This window comes from Hemiscyllium ocellatum, chromosome 1, assembly GCF_020745735.1.
Source record: "Hemiscyllium ocellatum isolate sHemOce1 chromosome 1, sHemOce1.pat.X.cur, whole genome shotgun sequence".
Taxonomy (NCBI): domain Eukaryota; kingdom Metazoa; phylum Chordata; class Chondrichthyes; order Orectolobiformes; family Hemiscylliidae; genus Hemiscyllium; species Hemiscyllium ocellatum.
This window is the reverse complement of record NC_083401.1, coordinates 33,547,494-33,568,991: the sequence shown is the minus strand read 5'-3', so window position 1 is coordinate 33,568,991 and position 21,498 is coordinate 33,547,494. Positions and strand designations below refer to the sequence as shown.

General features: G+C 41.2%; 1 protein-coding gene across 2 annotated transcripts in view; it reads right to left on the bottom strand.

The window, feature by feature from the left end:
* Positions 1 to 10,927, bottom strand: part of maea (macrophage erythroblast attacher, E3 ubiquitin ligase) — a 146,834-nt gene extending 135,907 nt beyond the window's left edge. For both annotated transcript variants that reach the window (XM_060828582.1, XM_060828591.1), the window contains exons 1-2: positions 10,621 to 10,927; positions 6,317 to 6,499 (exon numbers count right to left, since the gene is read on the bottom strand). In XM_060828582.1, coding sequence (XP_060684565.1) covers positions 6,317 to 6,499; positions 10,621 to 10,689 — 252 coding nt within the window. In that variant the 5' untranslated portion in view covers positions 10,690 to 10,927. The remainder of the gene's footprint in view (positions 1 to 6,316; positions 6,500 to 10,620) is intronic.
* Between the last annotated feature and the right edge of the window lie 10,571 nt (positions 10,928 to 21,498).

Sequence of the window (21,498 nt, the reverse complement as noted above, 5' to 3'; positions counted from 1 at the left end):
CTATCCTGATAAATCCAAGGAATTAGCTATTCTGTAACTTTGCATGCTTTTAGTTAAAAATACTTCAGAGGAAAATCTTAGTTGTTAATCCTCCATTTATGAGATAACAAACAAACTTCTTGAAACCATTTTTAAAAATTTCAAGTTATCTGATCAATACACTTTGTTGTCTCAGCTGCAGATCATTGTGGATTAAGTCTTGTTCAGTAAGACTTAATATCACTTCAGGAATACCAATGTCGAAAGAGTACAGTGCATAATTCAGGCAAGGATTTAAGTTTGAATGTTGCATTATTCCTATATTTACTAGTGCAGGTTTGTTGTAATGATCCAGAACTTAATGGAGCAGCGTATCTTATGCCATGCGGATGAGTTCTATTTTATTCCCTAATACCTCAAATTGTTAGAAATGCAAATTGGTAGCAGTCCAGTGAGTTGATAATCTTGAGCCTTGGTGAATGACAGGACGCAGAATACATCTGCTTAATACATGAAATTGAAGGAAACAGAAGTACAGCAGAAAATGAAGGAAAAAATAAAGTTAGAAACAGGCACAGAAATTTTAAAAAATGAAAGAAGTGATAAAAAGACCAAAACAATGGGTAAAACAAACCCAGTAATCTCTCAGGTCAACATTCTGCCTGAAGGAGGTGCCACAGTTCCAAATGGCCCCTTTTAGGCTGCAAGCTCAGGTGACACATGAAAGCTTTGAGTCACCACTGTAACTGTGTTGTTAAGCAAAGAAGGAGAAGCCCTGACTTTCTACTGCATGTTCAGTACACATTTACTGAGCAAATCCAACAGCTCCCTGGCACTCTTGGGGAGACAAATAAAAGTTTCTAATATTGGCAAACGAACTAACAACATCGGCAGCACAAATAGTTCAGTAACCCTTGCAACTCCCAACTCAGCATATTTTTCCAAATGTAAAGTACTTGAGCGTTATCTTTACAAATTCACTCGCAAACTAGGAAACTGTCATAATTGTTGCAGGAAATTCTGGCTCACTCATCCGCACAAATAATTTTCCAAAGCAATTATAGAGTCAGATGTACAGCATGGAAAGAGACCCTTCGGTCCAACCTGTCCACGCCGACCAGATATCCCAACCCAATCTAGTCCCATCTACCAGCACCCGGCCCATATCCTTCCAAATCCTTCCTATTCTTATACCCATCCAAATGCCTCTTAAATGTTGCAATTGTACCAGCCTCCACCACTTCCTCTGGCAGCTCATTCCATACACGCATCACCCTCTGCGTGAAAAAGTTGCCCCTTGGGTCTCTTTTATATCTTTACCCTCTCACCCTAAACCTATTCCCTCTAGTTCTGGGCTCCCAGGGAAAAGACTTTGCCTATTTATCCTATCCATGCCCCTCATAATTTTGTAAACCTCTATAAGGTCACCCCTCAGTCTCTGACGCTCCAGGGAAAACAGCCCCAGCCTGTTCAGCCTTTCCCTGTAGCTCAAATCCTCCAACTCTGGCAACATCCTTCTAAATCTTTTCTGAACCTTTTCAAGTTTCACAACATCTTTCCGATAGATCAGAATTGCAAATTTGGTAAGAGCATTTTCTATTCTGCATGCAAGTCATGATTATAGATTGTAAGTAGTTAGGGCATGAGGAAAAAAACCTATGACAACAGCGGCCTGACCAATGTCCTGTATAGCCGCAAAATGACCTCCCAACTCCTGTACTCAATACTCTGACCAATCAAAAGAAGCATACCAAACACCTTTTCACTACCCTATTTACCTGCAAATCTACTTTCAAGGAGCTATGAACCTTCTTTTAAACATATATATTTAAGAACCAAACATCCTAAAAGGAAAATAATGAAAAGTCAAAGACATGAATTCGGATTAAACTTTGGAGCACAAATGTCAATTGAACCAGTGCTTCATTATTGGCCAAAATATAACTTCATGCCACATCCTACAAGAGGAACACAATTATAACAGTGCAAATGAAATACCTCAGACCTGAAACTGAGATAGTAGAATAAAGCAAACCAAAATTTCCCTTCCTAAAACATCATGCACTTTCATTTTTAATCAATCACCACAATAATATTGCATCAGTGCTTGCTCACGTACTTAGTTTCTACAACTCTCAGCTTTAGAAATTAGTATAGCTAACACACAACAGGTAATAAGTTAGTTCAAAATTCAGACAGTTGAATTTCAGTTGCAAAATGTTAGTTCTCAACCTATAGCTGAAAGTAAAAAAAGTACAATTGCATTTCCAGTAGTGGGAAAGTCTAAATTCCCGAAATTGTGATAATTTTCTAAACGTGATCTGGAAAGGATACAATGCCTATATGTGTTGTAGATGTGGATCATTAAATGCTCATTTCAAAGCAAAAGCCAATCTAGGGTTAACCAGGGTGGCACGGCAGCTCTGTGGTTAGCAGTGCTGCCTCACAGTGCCAGGACTCTGCTTCAATTCCACCCTTGGCCTGTGTGGAGTTGGAACCCAGTATTTGCATGGGTTTCCTCCAGGTGCTCTGGTTTCCTCTCTCAGTCAAAAGATTAGGTGGATTGGCCATGCTAAATTGCCCACAGTTTACAGGAATATACAGGCTAGGTGGATTAGCCATAGGAAATGCAGGGTTATAGGGATAGGGTAGGGGAGTGGGTCTGGGTGGGATGCTCTTTGAAGGGTTGGTGTGGACCAGATGGGATGAATGGCCTGCTTCCACACTGTAGGGATTTCCATTCTATGATTCTGAACTTGCTACAACCCCAAATATAAATTCAAGATAACATCTGAGTTTACAAATTTGGTTTCATTTAAATAATATACTTGCAATTCCACATGTATAAACTATTTATTGAATTAGTATTTGGAAGAACAACAACAATGGGTTATTCAACGCCAAATCTATATTGTAAAGCCAAATTCCCAATGCAAATTCACACTGATGAAATGGTACTCTTATCTGATACCAGCTGATCACTTCCACATATCAACAGTATGATGGTCAAATTCTGCCTCACGACCCCAAAAGGCATGCAACTAAAAAAAAAAATTTGCTGCTGAATATACAACACACAAAACATTTCATGCAACATGTAGATGTAGCATACTTGGACTTCCAAAAGGCATTTGATAACGTGCCACACAAAATGTTATACACAAGCTAAGATCACGTGGGGTATGGGGTAATTAATTAGCCTTGGTAGAAGATTGGTTAACTAACAGAAAGCAGAGAGTTAGAATAAATAGGTCTTAATCTCATTGGCAAAATGCAACTCACGAGGTGTCACAGGTTTTTTTCCTCATGCCCTAACTACTTACAATCTATAATCATGACTTGGATGCAGAATAGAAAATGCTCTTACCAAATTTGCAGATGACTGCACAATAGGCAAGAAAGTTGCATTTATGAAATAAGAAATTTAAAAATGGGTATGACAGGTTAGATGAATGGAGGCAGATTTGGCAGATGGAGTTTCATGGAAAAATCACTGTATTGGTGTAAGTGAATTTTAAGGAAGCTTTTGATGCAGTCCCATGTGCTTTGATTTTGCACAAATAACCCCTTACATAGGACTTCAAAAGCTAGCTAAAAATTCAAGTTGATGACAAACTGCTTTTCCATCATCTATTCTAATTATACCCTTCAAAAAAAAAACCTCCAGTATCCTTGTCAAACATCATTTTGTTTTCATAAGTCTGTGGTGACTTTGTTTAAAAAGATTGTCCTGTTATCACATCCCTTATAATATACACCAACATTTTTCCAAATGATAAAATCAATGAGTTATTCCCAGCTTTCTCCCACCCTCATTTCATTTTTAAAAAAACTAGGCTACATCTGCCACCCTGCCTGGACTATTACAGAATCTACAAAATTTTGGAAGATAACAACCAATGCATCCACTCTTTCCATGACTACCTCTTTTAGTATCCTGGGGTGCAGACTATCATCCTTCATTCTCATTAATTTCTTCAACACATGTTTCTAAACTAACATTAATATCCTCCAATCCCTTCTTCCAAAAGGCTTTGCTTTCCCACTATTTCTGGGAAATTAATTGTGTCTTCTTCTGTAAAGGTTTGTCAATGTTAACTTAAAATCTTCTGGGTTAAATGGAAGAAAGTCAAATTGAATTGAATAAAATTAAAGAAGAGTTATGAAGCCTGATGATGATCTAATGATCAAAACGGATTTTCATGTTTTTCTATGTTTTACTAAACTAACGTGCAAGCATTTATTTGAAATGCCATAAGCTCAGCAGCCATAAACTGAATTATCAGAGTATTTCTGGAAAAGCTGAGGTACTCTGTTTTAAACAGAACATCAGATCTAGTAATATGGGTTCTTGTCAGTCAACAATGCAATTGTCATAGATCGTGCTGTGTAACATTGTTTGGTCAAATGAATGATAAAGGTAGCAACAGCGTGAGCAAGCAAAAGTTGAGATCAAAGTGTGTTAAAAGCAAGAGATACGCCTCTTTCCAGGGGATTAGTGAGCAATTAATCAAACGAACCATGGTAGATCACGTTTGTGACATTGGCCAAACTGATTATTTGCTGGACACTAGAAAGTGTAAAATTTCAATGTACAGCTTGTCTGTATGCAAAAAGAATTTCAAGAAAGCTTACTGCACAGCATACTAGATAGATCAGGAGGGGTTTGTCTGATCACCAGATTGAGGCTGGCATGGAGCAGACTAGCCACCTGTTCTGGTCTGATCTTTAGACAAGTCCACATAAATGGGTTCACTTAAGATCGTCAGCATTGTTTGCACAAGAGTTTTGCACTATTTCTTGCAGAGCACTTTGCTTTAAGGAAGAACACTGGCTATGTTGTATTGTTATTGGTATCCGGAGTAAACCAGACTAACCAGGGAAAGTGGGAATAAAAGCGGCTTCATTACCCTATTTCCTTGATCTCTATTATCATTACTCTCATTTCATAAATAAGTGGCCCACATTTGTCTTCACTAACCTTTTTTTTCTTTTTAAATACTTAAACTCTCAAGAGCCCACATTTATATTCCTTGGAAATATACTTTGTTCCTTTTTTATACTTTTTCATCAACCTCTTGTTCCCCCTTTGCTGAATTCTAAACTGCTCAGAGTCCTCAGGCTTGCTATTTGTTTTTCACAATTTTATATGACTCTTCTTTAGATCTGACTGTATTAATGAACTAGACATTGAGCCAATTAACATGTCTTTTATTGAAATTACCATCACAAGGTAATTTTTAAAAAGTCACTTGACTTTCTGTAAACAGCAAATGGCTTACAGCCCATAATCAATAACTGAACTCATTCTTTGATAAATCCTGTTTAATTTGAAAATTTCTGAATACTTGCAAATTTTCCAGCATTTTCAAGTATCTATGGTTTACAAATATTGCAATGCAGTCCCAGTAAGTTTTTTTTTAAATTGCTTATTCATGGGCTGATGGTACCACTGGTTGGGCCAACATTCATTGACATTCTCCGATTGTCCAGAGGGCAGTTAAGAGTCAACCATATTGCTGTCTGTCTGGAGTCAGTAGGCCAATCCTGCTAAGGATGAAAGATTTCATCCTCAAGAATATTAGTGAACCTGTTTCTTTTAAAATATAAATTTAAAAAAAAAGAAGAATCGATTGACAGTGCTTCCATGGCCACAATTAGGCCAGTTTTATATCAACTATCTGATTTTTATTGATTTCAAATTTAATTACCTGCCGTGATGGAATTTGACCCCACACACCCACCACCTCATTTGGGGTTGAGGATTACTCATCCAGTGACATTACAAATGCCACCATCTCACTCAAAGACTTACAACTAACCCAATTTCCATCCAAGCCTAAGCTTGCTTGGAACATTTTCCTACAGTCTATGGGCTGTCAGCAGTTCAATTTCACAAACAAGAAACTAAGAATTCATCAAATTCAAGTTTAACAGACCAGTGGCCAGAAGGTATTCTTCTTTTACCCTTAAGTATCTTCTCCGTGAGTTTGTTTTCGGATGAAAAAGGGACATCATTCTTATTTGGAACTAGTGGAATTGTTAATCAACATTACCACTTGATTTTTTTTTTAGAAATGAGTTTTACTTTTTACAGTTATTCTTCAATTTTTAAAAACGCTGTGCATGTCTCTTCATTATCAATAGAAATACCAAAATGGAACAACTGGCAATCGGATAATTGAATCAAACTGATTCTACAAATGGGGTGACTCGAGGACTATAATGGGGCTTGGTTAGCAGCATATTCCTCTCATCCCAGTTGTAGCAAACCAAACAACATATTGTGATGTCAACAGCAGAAGCCTTTGTCACCAATATAAAATATTTATTGTACCTTTCTTTTTAAAGCGCTGAGTTTCTCAACAACACCATCCAGCAAAGTCACCACAGAGTCCACTGCTGGGCAGTTGCTCAATGTTTTCTCCAGTTCTGCAACTACCATGGTTACATGACTAGTTTCTCGGTCAATATTTTTCTGGGCTGCTCGGAATCGTTTATTCAAGGTTTCATAAGGTACCTACAGGTAAACATTACAAATATTGATTATTCTACAACTATGAAATTCACACAAACACTGGCAATAATCTGGTTTAATATTATCTATGAGACAATAAGAAAAATTGTCCCAGTCATCTTCTACATATTATACCATGAACCCAGGGTATAATCCTTCTAATTACGATAGCAAGTTAACAATGAATTTTTTTTTAATCATTGCACCTTGAGTTAATATTGTTTCTGAATAGCAGGAGTTGATTCCCAAGATACACGATTTTCTAAAATTTCAACTCAAAGGTTGACTAAGTAATACCTTAACATCATATTAATTGTACAGTCCTTGCATGTCATCAATCTGAAACATGGACGGTTTCTTCCAATGTACGCTATCAGAACTCGCGTGTATTTTCAGCACATAGAAACCCAAGAAATAAGAGGAGCCCATTGAAGTTACTCTGCCATTCAATAAGAACACAGCTAACCTTCAGCTTCAACTCCATTTTCCTACCTGTTCCTCATATTTGTGGGACTCAAGAGCCAAATCTCTCTATCCCAACCTTAAGTATAGCCATTAATGGAGTAAACATTACTATTACATGGCAGTGGTATCATTCAAGATTGGAAATGTACAGAGAGTGGTGAACTCAGCCTGGACAATCACAAAGGCCAACCTCCCATCTCTAGAATCCATCTAACAGGCCCGCTGTTAAAGAAAGGCCGCCAGCATTCTCAAACATCCATCCCACCCTAGCCACATTTTGCCACAACTTCTACCGCTGGGGAGAAGGTACAGAAGCCTGAAGACACGCACCAGCTGGTTTCGGAATAGTTTCTAGCCTACTGTTGTTAGAATACTGAATGGACTCACTATGTCTTATCATTCGTCTGTACCTATGTTTTCGTTTTTGGCGTTATTTACTTATCAATACTTATTTAACCAGGTGATCTGCCTGCGCTCACAAGACAAAGCTTTTCACTGTGCCTCGGTACACGTGACAATAAATTCAATTCAACTCAACCACAACCACTGAGCGAGAAAACGCCAAATATTCATAATTAGGTACAGCATTTTCTCATCTTCGTCCCAAATTATCAGTTACAGTGCTCCCTCCCACCGTTTTAGACTTCCCAAACATGTAAAAACAAAATCAGGGTCTATTCTATCAAGCCCCTTCAAAACTGTGTTCGTTTCATGAGATCATCTCTCATAGTTCCAAACTCCAGAGCATAAAACCCAATTTATTCAATCTCTCATCATTAGGACAATTCTCTCATCCCAGGGACAAGTTACATCAGGACTGCCCAAAGTGGGGATGAGGACCCCAAATGGGATCAAACCAAAAGTGTACCAATGGCCATCAAAGATTTGACTGAATTATAACAACAATATCCTGCACTAGCAGACAAGTTTCCTTCCTCCCTGCACCTCGGTCATGACAATTTTTAGGCTTAAAAATGAGGTCAGTGGAAAATTGTTGACAATCAGAGTTACATCCCAAAAACAAAACTAATAAATTTGGCAAACAGGATATCCTATTTTCAAACCACACTGACTTCCTCTAATCAAACTCCTTGAAGTGCATTCTTAAGATAACATTCTCTATTTCCATTTCAGATTTCCAGTATCTGTAACAACTCTAACCGTTAGCCCAAATACTGAGTGCTCATTTCATCTGTGCTAAGCTGATTCTGAGTTCAATGTTTTTAGATTAGATTAGATTTACAGTGTGGAAACAGGCCCTTCGGCCCAACAAGTCCACACCGACCCGCCGAAGCGAAACCCACCCATACCCCTACATTTACCCCTTACCTAACACTATGGGCAATTTAGCATGGCCAATTCACCTGACCCGCACATCTTTGGACTGTGGGAGGAAACCGGAGCACCCGGAGGAAACCCACGCTGACACGGGGAGAATGTGCAAACTCCACACAGTCAGTCACCTGAGTCGGGAATTGAACCCGGGTCTCAGGCGCTGTGAGGCAGCAGTGCTAACCACTGTGCCGCCCATATTATGTTATGAATACATCAGTGAAGAAAGGAATTGACCAAGGATAAATGCTTGTAGACCTCCAGTAATAGCAATAAAAAGCAAATTCAATTATTAATATTCAATGAAACAATCAGAGCATGATACTTTACAAATCCTCATCTCATTACAACAGGAACTAGATTGTGGACTAATCTGGAGACAAAGTCATCCTTTCATAAATGCTCCCTGACGTGAGTATCTGCAGAACTTGGTTTTCATTCGAAATTTCTAGAATTTGGAACTTTGCTTTTGTTTCAATGGTTTAAACAAAACTACTTAGTGGCCACTAAAACAAAATTCTCAATTCTAAGATACTATCAAGCACTGTGACTCTCAAATGCAAAGTTAACAGAATTTTCCCATTTTGTTCTAGATACATATTCACATAACAGAACAAACAGTTGCGCCAATTTGACAATTAGCCTACTTTACCCTTATTTTCAATTTACGCTCAACGTTTCTTGAGTGCAGAGGAAAAAATATCATTCAATTTGTTGTAGGCTCAATTGTGAGTTTTCTCCATTCTATTAAAACTACACATGATCATCCAAGAAAAGATACATAAAATGATGCTACTCTCCTCCTCCACAAACTGGGCACCCAGCTTCCTTCAACCTTCAGGAATAATAACAGCAAAACCTCATGGACGATTCTTCATTTAAATTTAGATCAAGGCCATCTGTTCAGCTGTTTCAATTACTTCCATCAGACAAGCTATACTGCCACCCTGCCTGCTCCATTACTATATTTACATCTGTCTCTCCTGTCACCCCTCACTCTCTTTCAGAGCTCATCTCATTCACAAAACTCACTTCAGATTCCCTCAAACCAGCGTAGTGTTGCAGCAGTTCCTGAGGATCAGGCCCCAGTACAAAACGTTTCAGCTACTTGCTCAATGATTCTCCCTCCGTCAAATCTAAACTTTGGGAATTTGCTGCCCACTGCATCACGCTCACTTCCATGCACAACCCAAGATCAAGCAGTTCATGCTCCATGAAGCAAGACAATATTTAGATCTGGGCTTAAAATGACAGGCAACATTCATACGACACAAGAACAAACATGTCAACATGACATTCAACATGGCATCATGACATTCAACATGGCATACAGGGTAACCACAGATCAGAATCTGGTTATATAAAAACGAGGCTTCAACAACAGGTCAGAGGTTAGGAATTCTGTGACAGCAAGGTACTTCATGTCCTGACTACCCCAAAAGCCATCCACCATGGGCAATTAGAGATGGCCATAAATGCAGAGTGAAACAACACCCACATTTCATGATTAAATGTGAAAAAAAACTATTTCATACCTTTCTGTGGCCCACCCCTCGCCAGTTTTATAATCCTAAATCAGCTTCTCTACAACAGCTTGAACCAACTCAACATCTGCACTCTGCTATTCTGGTCTTTCAATCATGCTTGATTTTAATTGCTCCAACAATAGCAACCAAACCAGCAACTGACATGGCTTGAATTCTGGAATTTCGACCTGTCTCGCTTTAATTCCAATTTTAATACGTTGCCCTTCGACCAAGTGTTTCGTCATCTGACACATCCTTTTGGACCGTATCCTCAAATGTTGTTTGATTAATGTTCCTGTGAAGCTCTTCGAGCCTCCTTTTTGCATTAACGACGCTCAATAGCAGTGACTTGAAATATGAATGCCACCGACCAATGCAGCTCGTTAGCACCATTTACTTCATTCAGAAACCAAAATGTGTACAAATAGGAGCTAATCTTAAGAAATACGTTGATGGCAGTGGAGTATTCAAGTGCAGTGTTTCTTTATTCCAAACTCGAAAATAACAAAACAAAATAAAAACCTCAAATAGCTGCTGATCTTAACCATTGACTGGCAAGATCAGCATTCACGGAAATATTGGGGTCGCTGGCTAACTTCTTCCCTAGGACTTGGAAATCGGAATATATACAGAGCAGCACGAAACATTGATAAGACAGAGCCGTTCCTGATGAAGAGCTTATGCTCGAAACATCGACTCTCCTGATCCTCGGATGCCGCCTGACCGGCTGTGCTTTTCCGGTGCCACCCTTTTTGAGAAACATGAAAGGACTGACTTATATTCACCAGTTGCGAGGCATACCTTTAAAGTCGGATATTCCTGGACCTTTAATGCCATCGAGAGTTGAGCAGCTGACTCCTGCACCGCCATCTTAACTCAACTATCAATACTGTGGTGCAACATGGGTAAAGGCCACAACCAAACAAATGAAAAATAAAAACTTCAGAAAGTGACCGAACATTTCATTAAAAGGGAGGCAAAAAAAAAGTCTGTCGTTCGGTCTGTTTATTTATTATATGTGATCACCCTGCCTCGTTTTCAGTGGCTGGAGGAAGGGGGAAACCCGGCAGCATTTAAATCTTCGGCGATGGAACGAACGCGATAACGGCAGCCCAGACCCCGCCCCTACCGCTTAGGCCCCGCCCAACGACCTCAGCCTCGGCCTCTGATCGTATCTCCGCCCAGAGCATGGCCCCGCCCCTTCCTGCAGCTGCCCCTTTGCGTCAGTGCTCGCGCTGACCGTTACATTGGAAAGAAGTACCAGAGTGGTCTTGCGCACCTTGATGCCCACCCTCTCCCAACCACCACTGCCCTCATCATTCCCCCCACCAACCCTGACGCCATTAATCCTCACACTTTCCCTATCAGTGGTAGTCGTCATTCCCCAATTTTTCCCCACCAAGTTGCCCCTATTATTCCCCACACTATTCCCAACCAGTTCGACACTTCACATTCCCCAGCTGCCTCATCATTCCCCAATTCTCCCCAAAGTCCTCATCATTCCTTCACTGACATCCCTCCCTCCACCACTGCCCTCATCATTTCCTCACATGCTTCATGAATCACCCACTGTCCCTCTTCTACTGCCCTCCTCATCCCCCCACTCTCACCAACTCCTGCCCTCATCTGTCCCCACACTCCCCTACCATCACTATCCTAATCATTTCCCATTTTCCCCTCAACATTGCCTCATTAGTCCCCCACTGCCTTCTCTCCACTGCTATCATTATTTGCCCACTCTCCACTCAACACCACCCTAATCATTTCCCTATTCTCTCCTCTGCCTTCATCATTCCCCACTTTGTCCTTGTCTATTTCATTTTTTCCCCTCACTATCTCCCCATCACTTTCTCATTCTGTCCCTCCATTTCCAAACCTTTACACCACTGCTGCCCTCAGCCTTTTCCAACTGTCTCTCCCATTCTACCTCTTCCCCACCCATCCTTGCAGACTGCAGGATTCACTCTCTTCCCGTAAACCATCCCTTCTACCTAGAGCTACAAATATAGGCTGATACTCACCCACCAAAAACCCTTCAGATTCTCACCTATTCAACTAGCCATGACCTGTTTTTGTAAAATAGTCCGACTTCACTCAGACCTGGAAGCCAACCCCCCGCCCCTTCCCTAAATGCTCTTCTGCCTCACAAACCTCCTCACCAATCCCTTCTCAAATGTCCTCCTACAAAACCTTCAACAGCCTCCGCTCCCATATTAACCCCTTCCCTCCTTCTCTAACACCCCTACCCAGTAACTAAAGATTATGTTTCGTGCAGTCATGTATATGTCAGACAATCATTGTTCTTGGATTGCGAACTTGGTGGAGAAGTCTGTGTGTTTTGACAATCCCTTGATTGATGCCATCAGGAGTTCCGAATCTTGGTAGGGTTACTCATGGGGGCAAGATCGGTGGGTTTCAGGGGAGGTCCAATCAAGTGAGAGCCAAAACTTGTAGAGCAGGTGAAAGAAGATGGTGTGTCTCACCTTCCCAAGGCAAAGTTGTCCCAATCATTGTGATTTGATACATTGTCAGAATCTAATCAAATCCTTTCAGGATCATGTGGAATTGACACTGCCCCAAAGTGTCCATGTTGAACACAGTCTCAAATATGCTTCTACCAGGATCCATTTGCCAAATTCTGTGAGTGTGAACAAAAACCAAAATTACTGGAGAAACTCAGCAGGTCTGGCAACACCTGTGGAGAGAAAACAGAGTTATTGTTTCAAGTCCTGTGATTTTTTTCAGAACTAGACCTGGTGTCCCCAGTCAAGAATCTGCACATTGGTGACAGAATTACAAAACATTATTAGATACCAAATCTTCCATGTCCTTTTCCACAGGAAATAGTGATGCAAAATGCTCATTTAGTGTCTTCCCCATCTCCTGCAGATCCTCACAAAAGCCGCCCTTGCTGATCTTTGAGGGGCCCTATTCTCTCCCTAGTTACTCTTTTGTCCTTATTGTATTTGTACAATCCTTTGGATTCTACTTAACTGTATTTGCCAAAGCTATCTCATATCCCCTTTTTGCCCCCTGATTTCTCTCAAGTATACTCCTACTGTCTTCATACTCTTCTAAGGATTCACTCGATCTATCCTGTTCTTACCTGACATATGCTTTAAAAGATGTTGCCAGGGTTGGAGGATTTGAGCTACAGGGAGAGGTTGACTAGGCGAGGGCTGTTTTCCCTGGACCGTCGGAGGCTGAGGGGTGACCTTATAGAGGTTTATAAAATCAAGAGAGGCATGGATAGGATCAATAGACAAAGTCTTTTCCCTGGGGTGGGGGAGTCCAGAACTAGAGAGCATAGGTTTAGGGTGAGAATGAAAGATACAAAAGAAACCTAAGAGGCAACATTTTCACACAGGGTGGTACGTGTATGGAATGAGCTGCCAGAGGAAGTGGTAAAGGCTAGTACAATTGCAACTTTTAAAAGGCATCTGGACAGGTAAATGAATAGGAAGGGTTTGGAGGGATATGGGCCGGGTGCTGGCAGGTGGGACTAGATTGGGTTGGGATAACTGGTTTGCATGGACGGGTTGGACTGAAGGGTTTGTTTCCATGCTGTACATCTCTATGACTCTTTGACATGGCTCCACATGGGAGGCCCATTAAAGAAGATAAAAGCAAATGGGATTCAGGGTAACTTGGAGAGTTGAATCTAAAATTGGTTTAGTGGTAGGAGACAGAGAATATCATAGAAGGCTGTTTGTGTGAGGAAAATGTCCAACAGTGTACCACAGGGATTGGTGCTGAATCTCTCATTGATTTTTGGGCAGATGATAGTGTTGGACGGATGGTAAGTAAGTGTGCAAATGACACAAAGATAGCCGGGTGGTTTTGAAGAAGATCTTAGGTTATAGGAAGATGAGCAGATCAGTGGTTAAGAGAGGTTTGATGCGATGCAACACAAGACAATGTTCCATGAATGGCAGGACACTGTAAAGGTCAGAGGAACGGAGGTATCTGTCCACAAATCCCTGAAAGTGACAGGGCAGGTTATTAGGGTAGTTAAGAAAGTATGAGTTGATGCATAGATTACAATAAAAGCAGGTAGGTTATGTTGGAGCTGTATAGGATTATGGTTAGCAACAGCTGGAGTATTATTTGCAGTTCTGATTTCCGCACTTGGAAGGGTGTGACTACACTAAGGGTCAGAGTAGAGTCACCTGGGTGTTGCCTGAGATGGAGCTAAAGTGAAGAGAAGCTGGGTTGTTTTTTTGAGTAGAGAAGGTTGAGAGGAGATCTAATATAGGTGCGTAAGGTTATAAAGGGTTTGGACGGGGTGAATAGAAAGCAGCTGTTCACATTCTCCTTGAAGGGTCAATAACAATGGGAAAAAGTTTTATGGTGAAAGATAGGAGGTTTAGAGGGAATTTGATGATCCTTTCACCCAGAAGGTAGTTGGGATCTGGAATGCTTTGCTTGGGTAGGTAAGAAACATATCAAATTTTTAAAAGTACTTGGAGGAGCACTTGAAAAGGGCAGCATGGTGCCTCAGTGGTTAGCACTCCTGCCTTACAGCACCAGGGATTGGAGTTCAATTCTCGCCTCAGGCAACTGTCTATGTGGAGTTTGCACATTCTCCCTGTGTCTGTGTGGGTTTCCTCTGGGTGCTCTGGTTTCCTCCCACAGTCCAAAGATGTGCAGATTAGATGAACTGGCAATGCTAAATTGCCTATACTGTTCAGGGATTTGTAGGTTAGGTGCATTAGTTAGGGGTAAATGTAAAGTAATAGGGTAGGGGAATGGATCTGGGTGGGTTATTCTTCAGAAGGTCAGTGTGGACGTATTGGGCCAAATGGCCTGTTTCCATACTGTAGGGATTCCATGATCATTCAAGGCTATGGGCCTTGATTTGATTTTATTTAATTCATGTTTCTGACTTGTACCAAGAAACAGTGAAAGGTATTGTTTTCATTCTATCCAACAAATCATACCTCACATCAGTACATTAGGGTAATAGAACAGAATGCAGAATATAGTGTTACAGCTATTGAGAAGATATAGGGAAATTATCAATTCATATTTATGAGAGGTCCATTCATAAGTCTGACAACAGGAGGGAAGAAGCTGTTCTTGAATCTGTTGGTACCTTTTTCAAACCTTTGTATCCTCTGCCCAATGGAAAAGATATAACTGGGTAGGAGGGGTCTTTACGTTGTCTGCTTTCCTGAGGCAGCAGGAAGTACAGACAGAGTCAATGGAAGAAAGGCTGGTTTGTGTAATGAACTGGGCTACATTCACAACCGTTTCATTTCCTACAGTCTTGCGCAGAGCAGTCTCCATACCAAGCTGTGATGCATCTGGATAGGATGCTTTCTATGGTGCATCAATAAGAAACTAGTAGGAGTCTTTGTGGATATGCCAAATTTCCTTAGCCTTCCGAGAAAACAGCGGTATTGGTGTGCTTTCTTGACTGTAGCATCAACATGGATGTACCAGGACATGATATTTCATAATATTTACTTTTAGGACCTTGAAGCTCTTGACCATTTCCACCTCAATACCACTGATACAGACAAGTGTGCCATCTACACAGCTTCAAGTTGTGTCAATTTCAGTGCAGGCGTGATGGGCTGAAGAGCCTCTTTTGAACTGTATGATGCTAAGAACTGTGATTGCACCAAGTGAGCTATCAAAATTACAAATTGATTATTGGGAGGACAATGGATCAAATTCCAGTTTCATTTTTGAAACCAAGCAAAGTTCCCATAAAATTATTCACATTGATTGAATATGTGTCTGGATGCCCAGAAATCATTCCCCTGCCAGGCCCTGTTTTCTTAGCTCTCAAATTGCCAGCATTCCAAAGCAGGAAAAGGAAAATACGTGGGAAATTATGTCTCACAAACTTGATTGAGTTGTTGTGGGTCTGTTCGCTGAGCTGGGGATTTGTGTTGCAGACGTTTCGTCTTCTATCTAGGTGACATCCTCAGTGCTTGGGAGCCTCCTGTGAAGCGCTTCTGTGATCTTTCCTCCGGCATTTATCGTGGTTTGTCTCTACCGCTTCCAGTTGTCAGTTCCAGCTGTCCACTGCAGTGGCCGGTATATTGAGTCCATCAACAAACACATCAACCTGGACCCAATATACTGGTCACTGCAACGGACAGCTGGAACTGACAACCGGAAGCGGCAAAGACAAACCACTATAAATGCTGGAGGAAACAAGGTTATTGATTAGCAAAGTTAGATCTCATGGAATACAGGGAGAACTAGCCATTTGGATACAGAACTGGCTCAAACGTAGAAGACAGAGGGTGGTGATGGAAGGTTGTTTTTCAGACTGGAGGCCTGTGACCAGTGGAGTGCCACAAGGATCAGTGCTGGGTCCCCTACTTTTTATCATTTACATAAATGATTTGGACATGAGCATAAGAGGTACAGTTAGTAAATTTGGAGATGACACCAAAATTGGAGGTGTTGTGGACTGCAAAGAGGGTTACCTCAGATTATGACAGGATCTTGACCAGATGGGCCAATGGGCCAAGAAGTGGGAGATAGGGTTTAATTCAGATAAATGTGAGGAGCTGCATTTTGGGAAAGCAAATCTTAGCAGGACTTATACACTTAATGGTAAGGTCCTAGGGAGTGTTGCTGAACAAAGAGACTTTGGAGTGCAGGTTCATAGCTCCTTGAAAGTGGATTCGCAGGTAGATAGGATAGTGAAGAAGGCGTTCGGTATGCTTTCTTTTATTGGTCAGAGTATTGAGTACAGGAGTTGGGAGGTCATGTTGCGGCTGTACAGGACATTAGTTCGGCCACTGTTGGAATATTGTGTGCAATTCTGGTCTCCTTCCTATCGGAAAGATGTTGTGAAACTTGAAAGGGGTCAGAAAAGATTTACAAAGATGTTGCCAGAGTTGGAGGATTTGAGCTATAGGGAAAGGCTGGGGCTGTTTTCCCTGGAGCGTCGGAGGCTGAGGGGTGACCTTATAGAGGTTTACAAAATTATGAGGGGCATGAATATGGTAAAGAGGCAAAGTCTTTTCCCTGGGGTCAGGGAGTCCAGAACTAGAGGGCATAGGTTTAGGGTGAGAGGGAAAAGATATAAAAGAGACGTAAGGGCAAGCTTTTCACACAGAGGGTGGTATAGGTATGGAATGAGCTGCCAGAAGAAGTGGTGGAGGCTGGTACAATTGCAACATTTAAGAGGCATTTGGATGGGTATATGAATAGGAAGGGTTTGGAGGGATATGGGCCGGGTGCTGGCAGGTGGGACTAGATTGGGTTGGGATATCTGGCCGGCATGGATGGGTTGGACCAAAGGGTCTGTTCCCATGCTGTACATCTCTATGACTCCATGACTCTAAGCTCTCCTTGAAACGGACAACATTGACATTAATGAGAGACAGGGTCTTGCTAACAATTCCACAGAATGACACCAACTTGATGTCCATCAAACTGCATCCCATTTTGAATTAAAATCCAAAAGATGATTCAGAGCAATAGCAGAAAGGAAATAAATCCAACACAATGGGTTCCATCATCTCATGGGATGTCCTGCCTATGTGACCAAAGGTTTGCCGAGAGTCAGCCTGTTCGGTTACATGAAGCCTCATGGCAGAAGCTTGTGATCCTGAGTTATTGTCATCCTCAAATCGAGGCACAGCTGATGAAAATGTCTCACGTTAATAATTATTTATTCAGCATAAACATTAAATATCTTAAAAAGTGTGTGCTTTCCCGTAACATTTCAGCACAGGCTTTTCTTGTAATCAAGGAATAGGAACTTCCCCTGTTGAGGTAGATTACTCCTGACAAATACAAAAATGATCAATTTTGAATTTTGTCTTAATAAAATGTATTTGTGAATTAGAAAACTGACAGAATTTCAGACCAGGACCTGAGGCAACTGAAAGCATGGCCACCAATGGTGGAGCAGTTATTGAACATAGAACATTATGGTGCAGCACAGGCCTTCAGCCCTCAATGTTCCACCGACTTGTGGCACCAATCTGAAGCATATCTATCCTACACTATTCCATTTTCATCCAAATGTTTATCCAATGACCATTTAAATGCCCTGAAGTTTGGCGAGTCTACTACTGTTGCAGGCAGGGCGTTCCATGTCTCTACTACTCGATCCTATACCTATCACCTCATGCTAGCCATTGCCATCTCACTGTCCACTCTATCTAACCCTCTGATTATCTTATATGTCTCACTTAAGTCACCTCTCAACCTTCTTCTCTCCAACAAAAACAGCCTCAAGTGCCTCAGCCTTTCCTCATAAGACCTTCCCTCCATACCAGGCAAATCCTAGTAAATTGTCTTTGAACCCATTCCAAAGCTTCCACATCCTTCCTATAACGCAGTGAGCAGAACTGGACGCAATACCCCAAGTGCAGCCAGATCCGAGTTTTGTACAGTGCCAACATGACCTCGTGGCTCTGAAACTCAATCCATCCACCAATAAAAGCTAATGCACCATATGCCTTCTTAACAACCTTATCTACCTGGGTGGCAACTTTCAGGAATCTATGTACATGGTCACAGAGATCTCTCTGTTCCTCTACACTACTAAGAATCTTAGCATTAGCCTAGTAATCTTTATTCCTGTTACTCCTTCCAAAGCGAATCACCTCACTCTTTTCCACACTCATGATTTTGAATTCCCAAGAGGCTAGAATTATACAATTGTCAACTTTCAACAGGATTGTTGAGTTGGATAAGATCACAAAGATAGGGAGTAGCAAAGGCCCTGAAAGATTTGGAAAAAGCATAAGAATTTTAAAATCAAGGGTTACTTAGATTCATAGAGATATACAGCATGAAATCAGACCTTTAGGTCCAACTTGTCCATGCCTACCAGATATCCCAACTTAATCTAGTCCCATTTGCCAGCACTTGGCCCAAATCCCACTAAACCCTTCCTGTTCATATACCCATCCAGATGGCTTTTAAATGCTCTAATTGTATCAGCCTCCACCACTTCCTCTGGCAGCTCATTCCATACACGCACTACCCTCTGTATGAAATAGTTACCCCTTAGGTCTCTTTTATATCTTTCCCCTCTCACCTTAAACCTATACGCTATAATTTTGGACTCCCCCACCCCAGGACTTTGTCTCTTTAACCTATCCACGCTCCTCATTGTTTTATAAATCTCTATTAGGCCATCCCTTGGCCTCTAACATGCCAGGGAAAACAGCCCAGCCTATTCAGCCTCTCCCTATAGGTTAAATCCTCCAACTCTGGCAAAATCCTTGTAAATCTTTTCTGAACCCTTTCAAGTTTCGATAGGAAGGAGACCAGAATTGCACACATTATTCCAAAAATTGCCTCACCAATGTCCTGTACAGCTGCAACATGACCTCCCAACTCCTGTACTCAATACTCTGACCAATAAAGGAAAGCATATCAAATGCCTTCTTCACTATCCTATCTACCTGTGACTCCACTTTTAGGGATCTATGAACCTGCACTCCAAGGTCTCCTTGTTCATCAACATTCCGTCCGATCTTACCATTAAGTGTCTAAGTCCAGCTGTGATTTGCTTTTCCAAATTGCAGCACCTCACATTTATCTCAATTAAACTTCCTGGGAGCTGTTGGTGGTCAGCAAGCACAGAAGTGATAAAGCTTTGAGACTTGCTGTGTGTTATGACATGGGCATCAGGAAATTGGACGATCTTAAATTTACGTGGGGCAGAATATGGGAGGCCATTCTCCTTGGAATAGTCAAATCTACAGGTGACGAAGACAGGAATCAAGATTTCAGTAGAAAAATAGAGACAGAGGCAAAGTTGAGCCATATTGCAGAAATGCAAAAACAAGTGCCCTTGCAACTGGTAAGGTTATGAGGTTGAAAACTCATCTCTGGATCAAATATCACACTAAGATTTTCATACTTGCAAGTAAGAGGGAAGGGGGACAGTTACTACAGAATGAGTTTTGAAGCGTGCACTGAAGATGATGGGTTGAGTCTTTACAATTTAAATTGAAGGAAGTGTCTGCTATCCAGTATTGGCTGTCATATTGTTTCTTCTCAAAGTTTAAATACAGTGATAACACACACTTTTCTGTCTTGCAAGGTGTTCTTGGAAAGTCTGCTCTTATAAATAAGTATTTCCAGTATATCTTCAGTATGACAGAGCTCCACCAGATACTTGTTACAGTTGGAGGTGTGAGGGTGTAACTTTTGCTTGTTGTTCGAAGGGTTACGGATAAATATTGTCTAAAATAAAACAAAATCGAAATTAAAGAAAAAAACGCTGATCAATGAATAGGTTTGAGACCATCTGTTCTGGAATAAGAATTGCAAAGTCGAACTGTTTGGTGTGGAATCAGCTAAAAAGTGGCTGCAGTTTAAAGATGGAAAAAAATGCAGGTTTTGTTGTAAATTCCGTGAACGCGTTCAACGTTTGGGATTTTTTTCCCACTCGGTCCCCTTAGAGATAAAACGGAACTTCTTACCATTCCTTAAAAATGTGTTGCTAGAAAAGCGCAGCAGGTCAGGCAGCATCCAAGAAACAGGAGATTCGAATGAAGAAGGGCTTATGCCCGAAACGTCGATTCTCTTTGGATGCTTCCTGACCTGCTGCGCTTTTCCAGCAACACTGTTCAGCTCTGATCTCCAGCATCTGCAGACCTCACTTTCTCCTTCTTACCAATCCTTTTCGCTCGTAACGTCAAGATTACGAAGCGTAAGAGATGTGCAGATGGAATTGTAACAGTCGTGGTACCTTAAGAATCTAATCCACATGTTATGTTAGGTTCAAGTCTTCAGAAAACTGAGTTTCCAGTTAAAATACAAGTTAGTGTCGCTCTTGTTATTCATTGAAACTTAAAAAAAATCACTGCGTTGCGTGTCCCTGAATCGATCCAGACGTTTCGCATAATAAAAGCTCAAATCCATCTGTTTCAGTTCTGTTTGGATGAAACGCGTTTTTAACTGGAAATGGTTGTTCTATCCGCCACACCATGTTACCTTCAGGACATCTGTTAAAATGTATTTATTGATGTTATGCTGGAAATTGTAGGTGTTCTGTCACAATTGTTTCGCGTCGTTTATATTCAGTTGAAATTTCTGATTGCATTGCGTGTCTTTTTTAAAAAACAACGTGATTGAGGGGATATACTCTGAGTTTGGAGAGAATGCCAATGTAAAACAAAGATGTTTCTTCGCAGTTTGCGGGAAGGCAGAAATCATGTCCTTCGTTAATGAGTAAGTAAACCATACGTCGTTGTTTCGATTGGTGCTGAAACGACCGAAATACCTTTTATGTCGCTGGATGTTTGGAAGGCATTGCGTGTTTCTGTATCCAATTCGCGGTGAAAAAGACCAAGCGGGTGGGGGGAGATTTTGTTTTGGGGCGGAGGTTATCGATAAAGTGGTCGCTTCGTTTACAAAAAAAAGCACCCTGAACTTATCCATTTGTCGGTTGTTGCGGCACTAACAGTGAAAAGGTTTTCGGTTTCGGCATTCAAAAACGTGTAAGATTTGTGCTTGTTCTTACTAATTCTACTGAACCCTTCTGTATGCTTTTCTGTAATTACACCAGGATTGGATTCGACCAAGCGTTGGGCTCTGTATATTTGTTTGATTCTTTAGTGGTTTGCTAAGACCTCTCCCCGACCCCAGCACCCCACCCCGCTTCCCCGGGAGTTCGGAGTGGGATGTGATGTTAAGTACCAATGAAACTGTGTCCTCTAACAATAGAGGACCTGCGCTGGG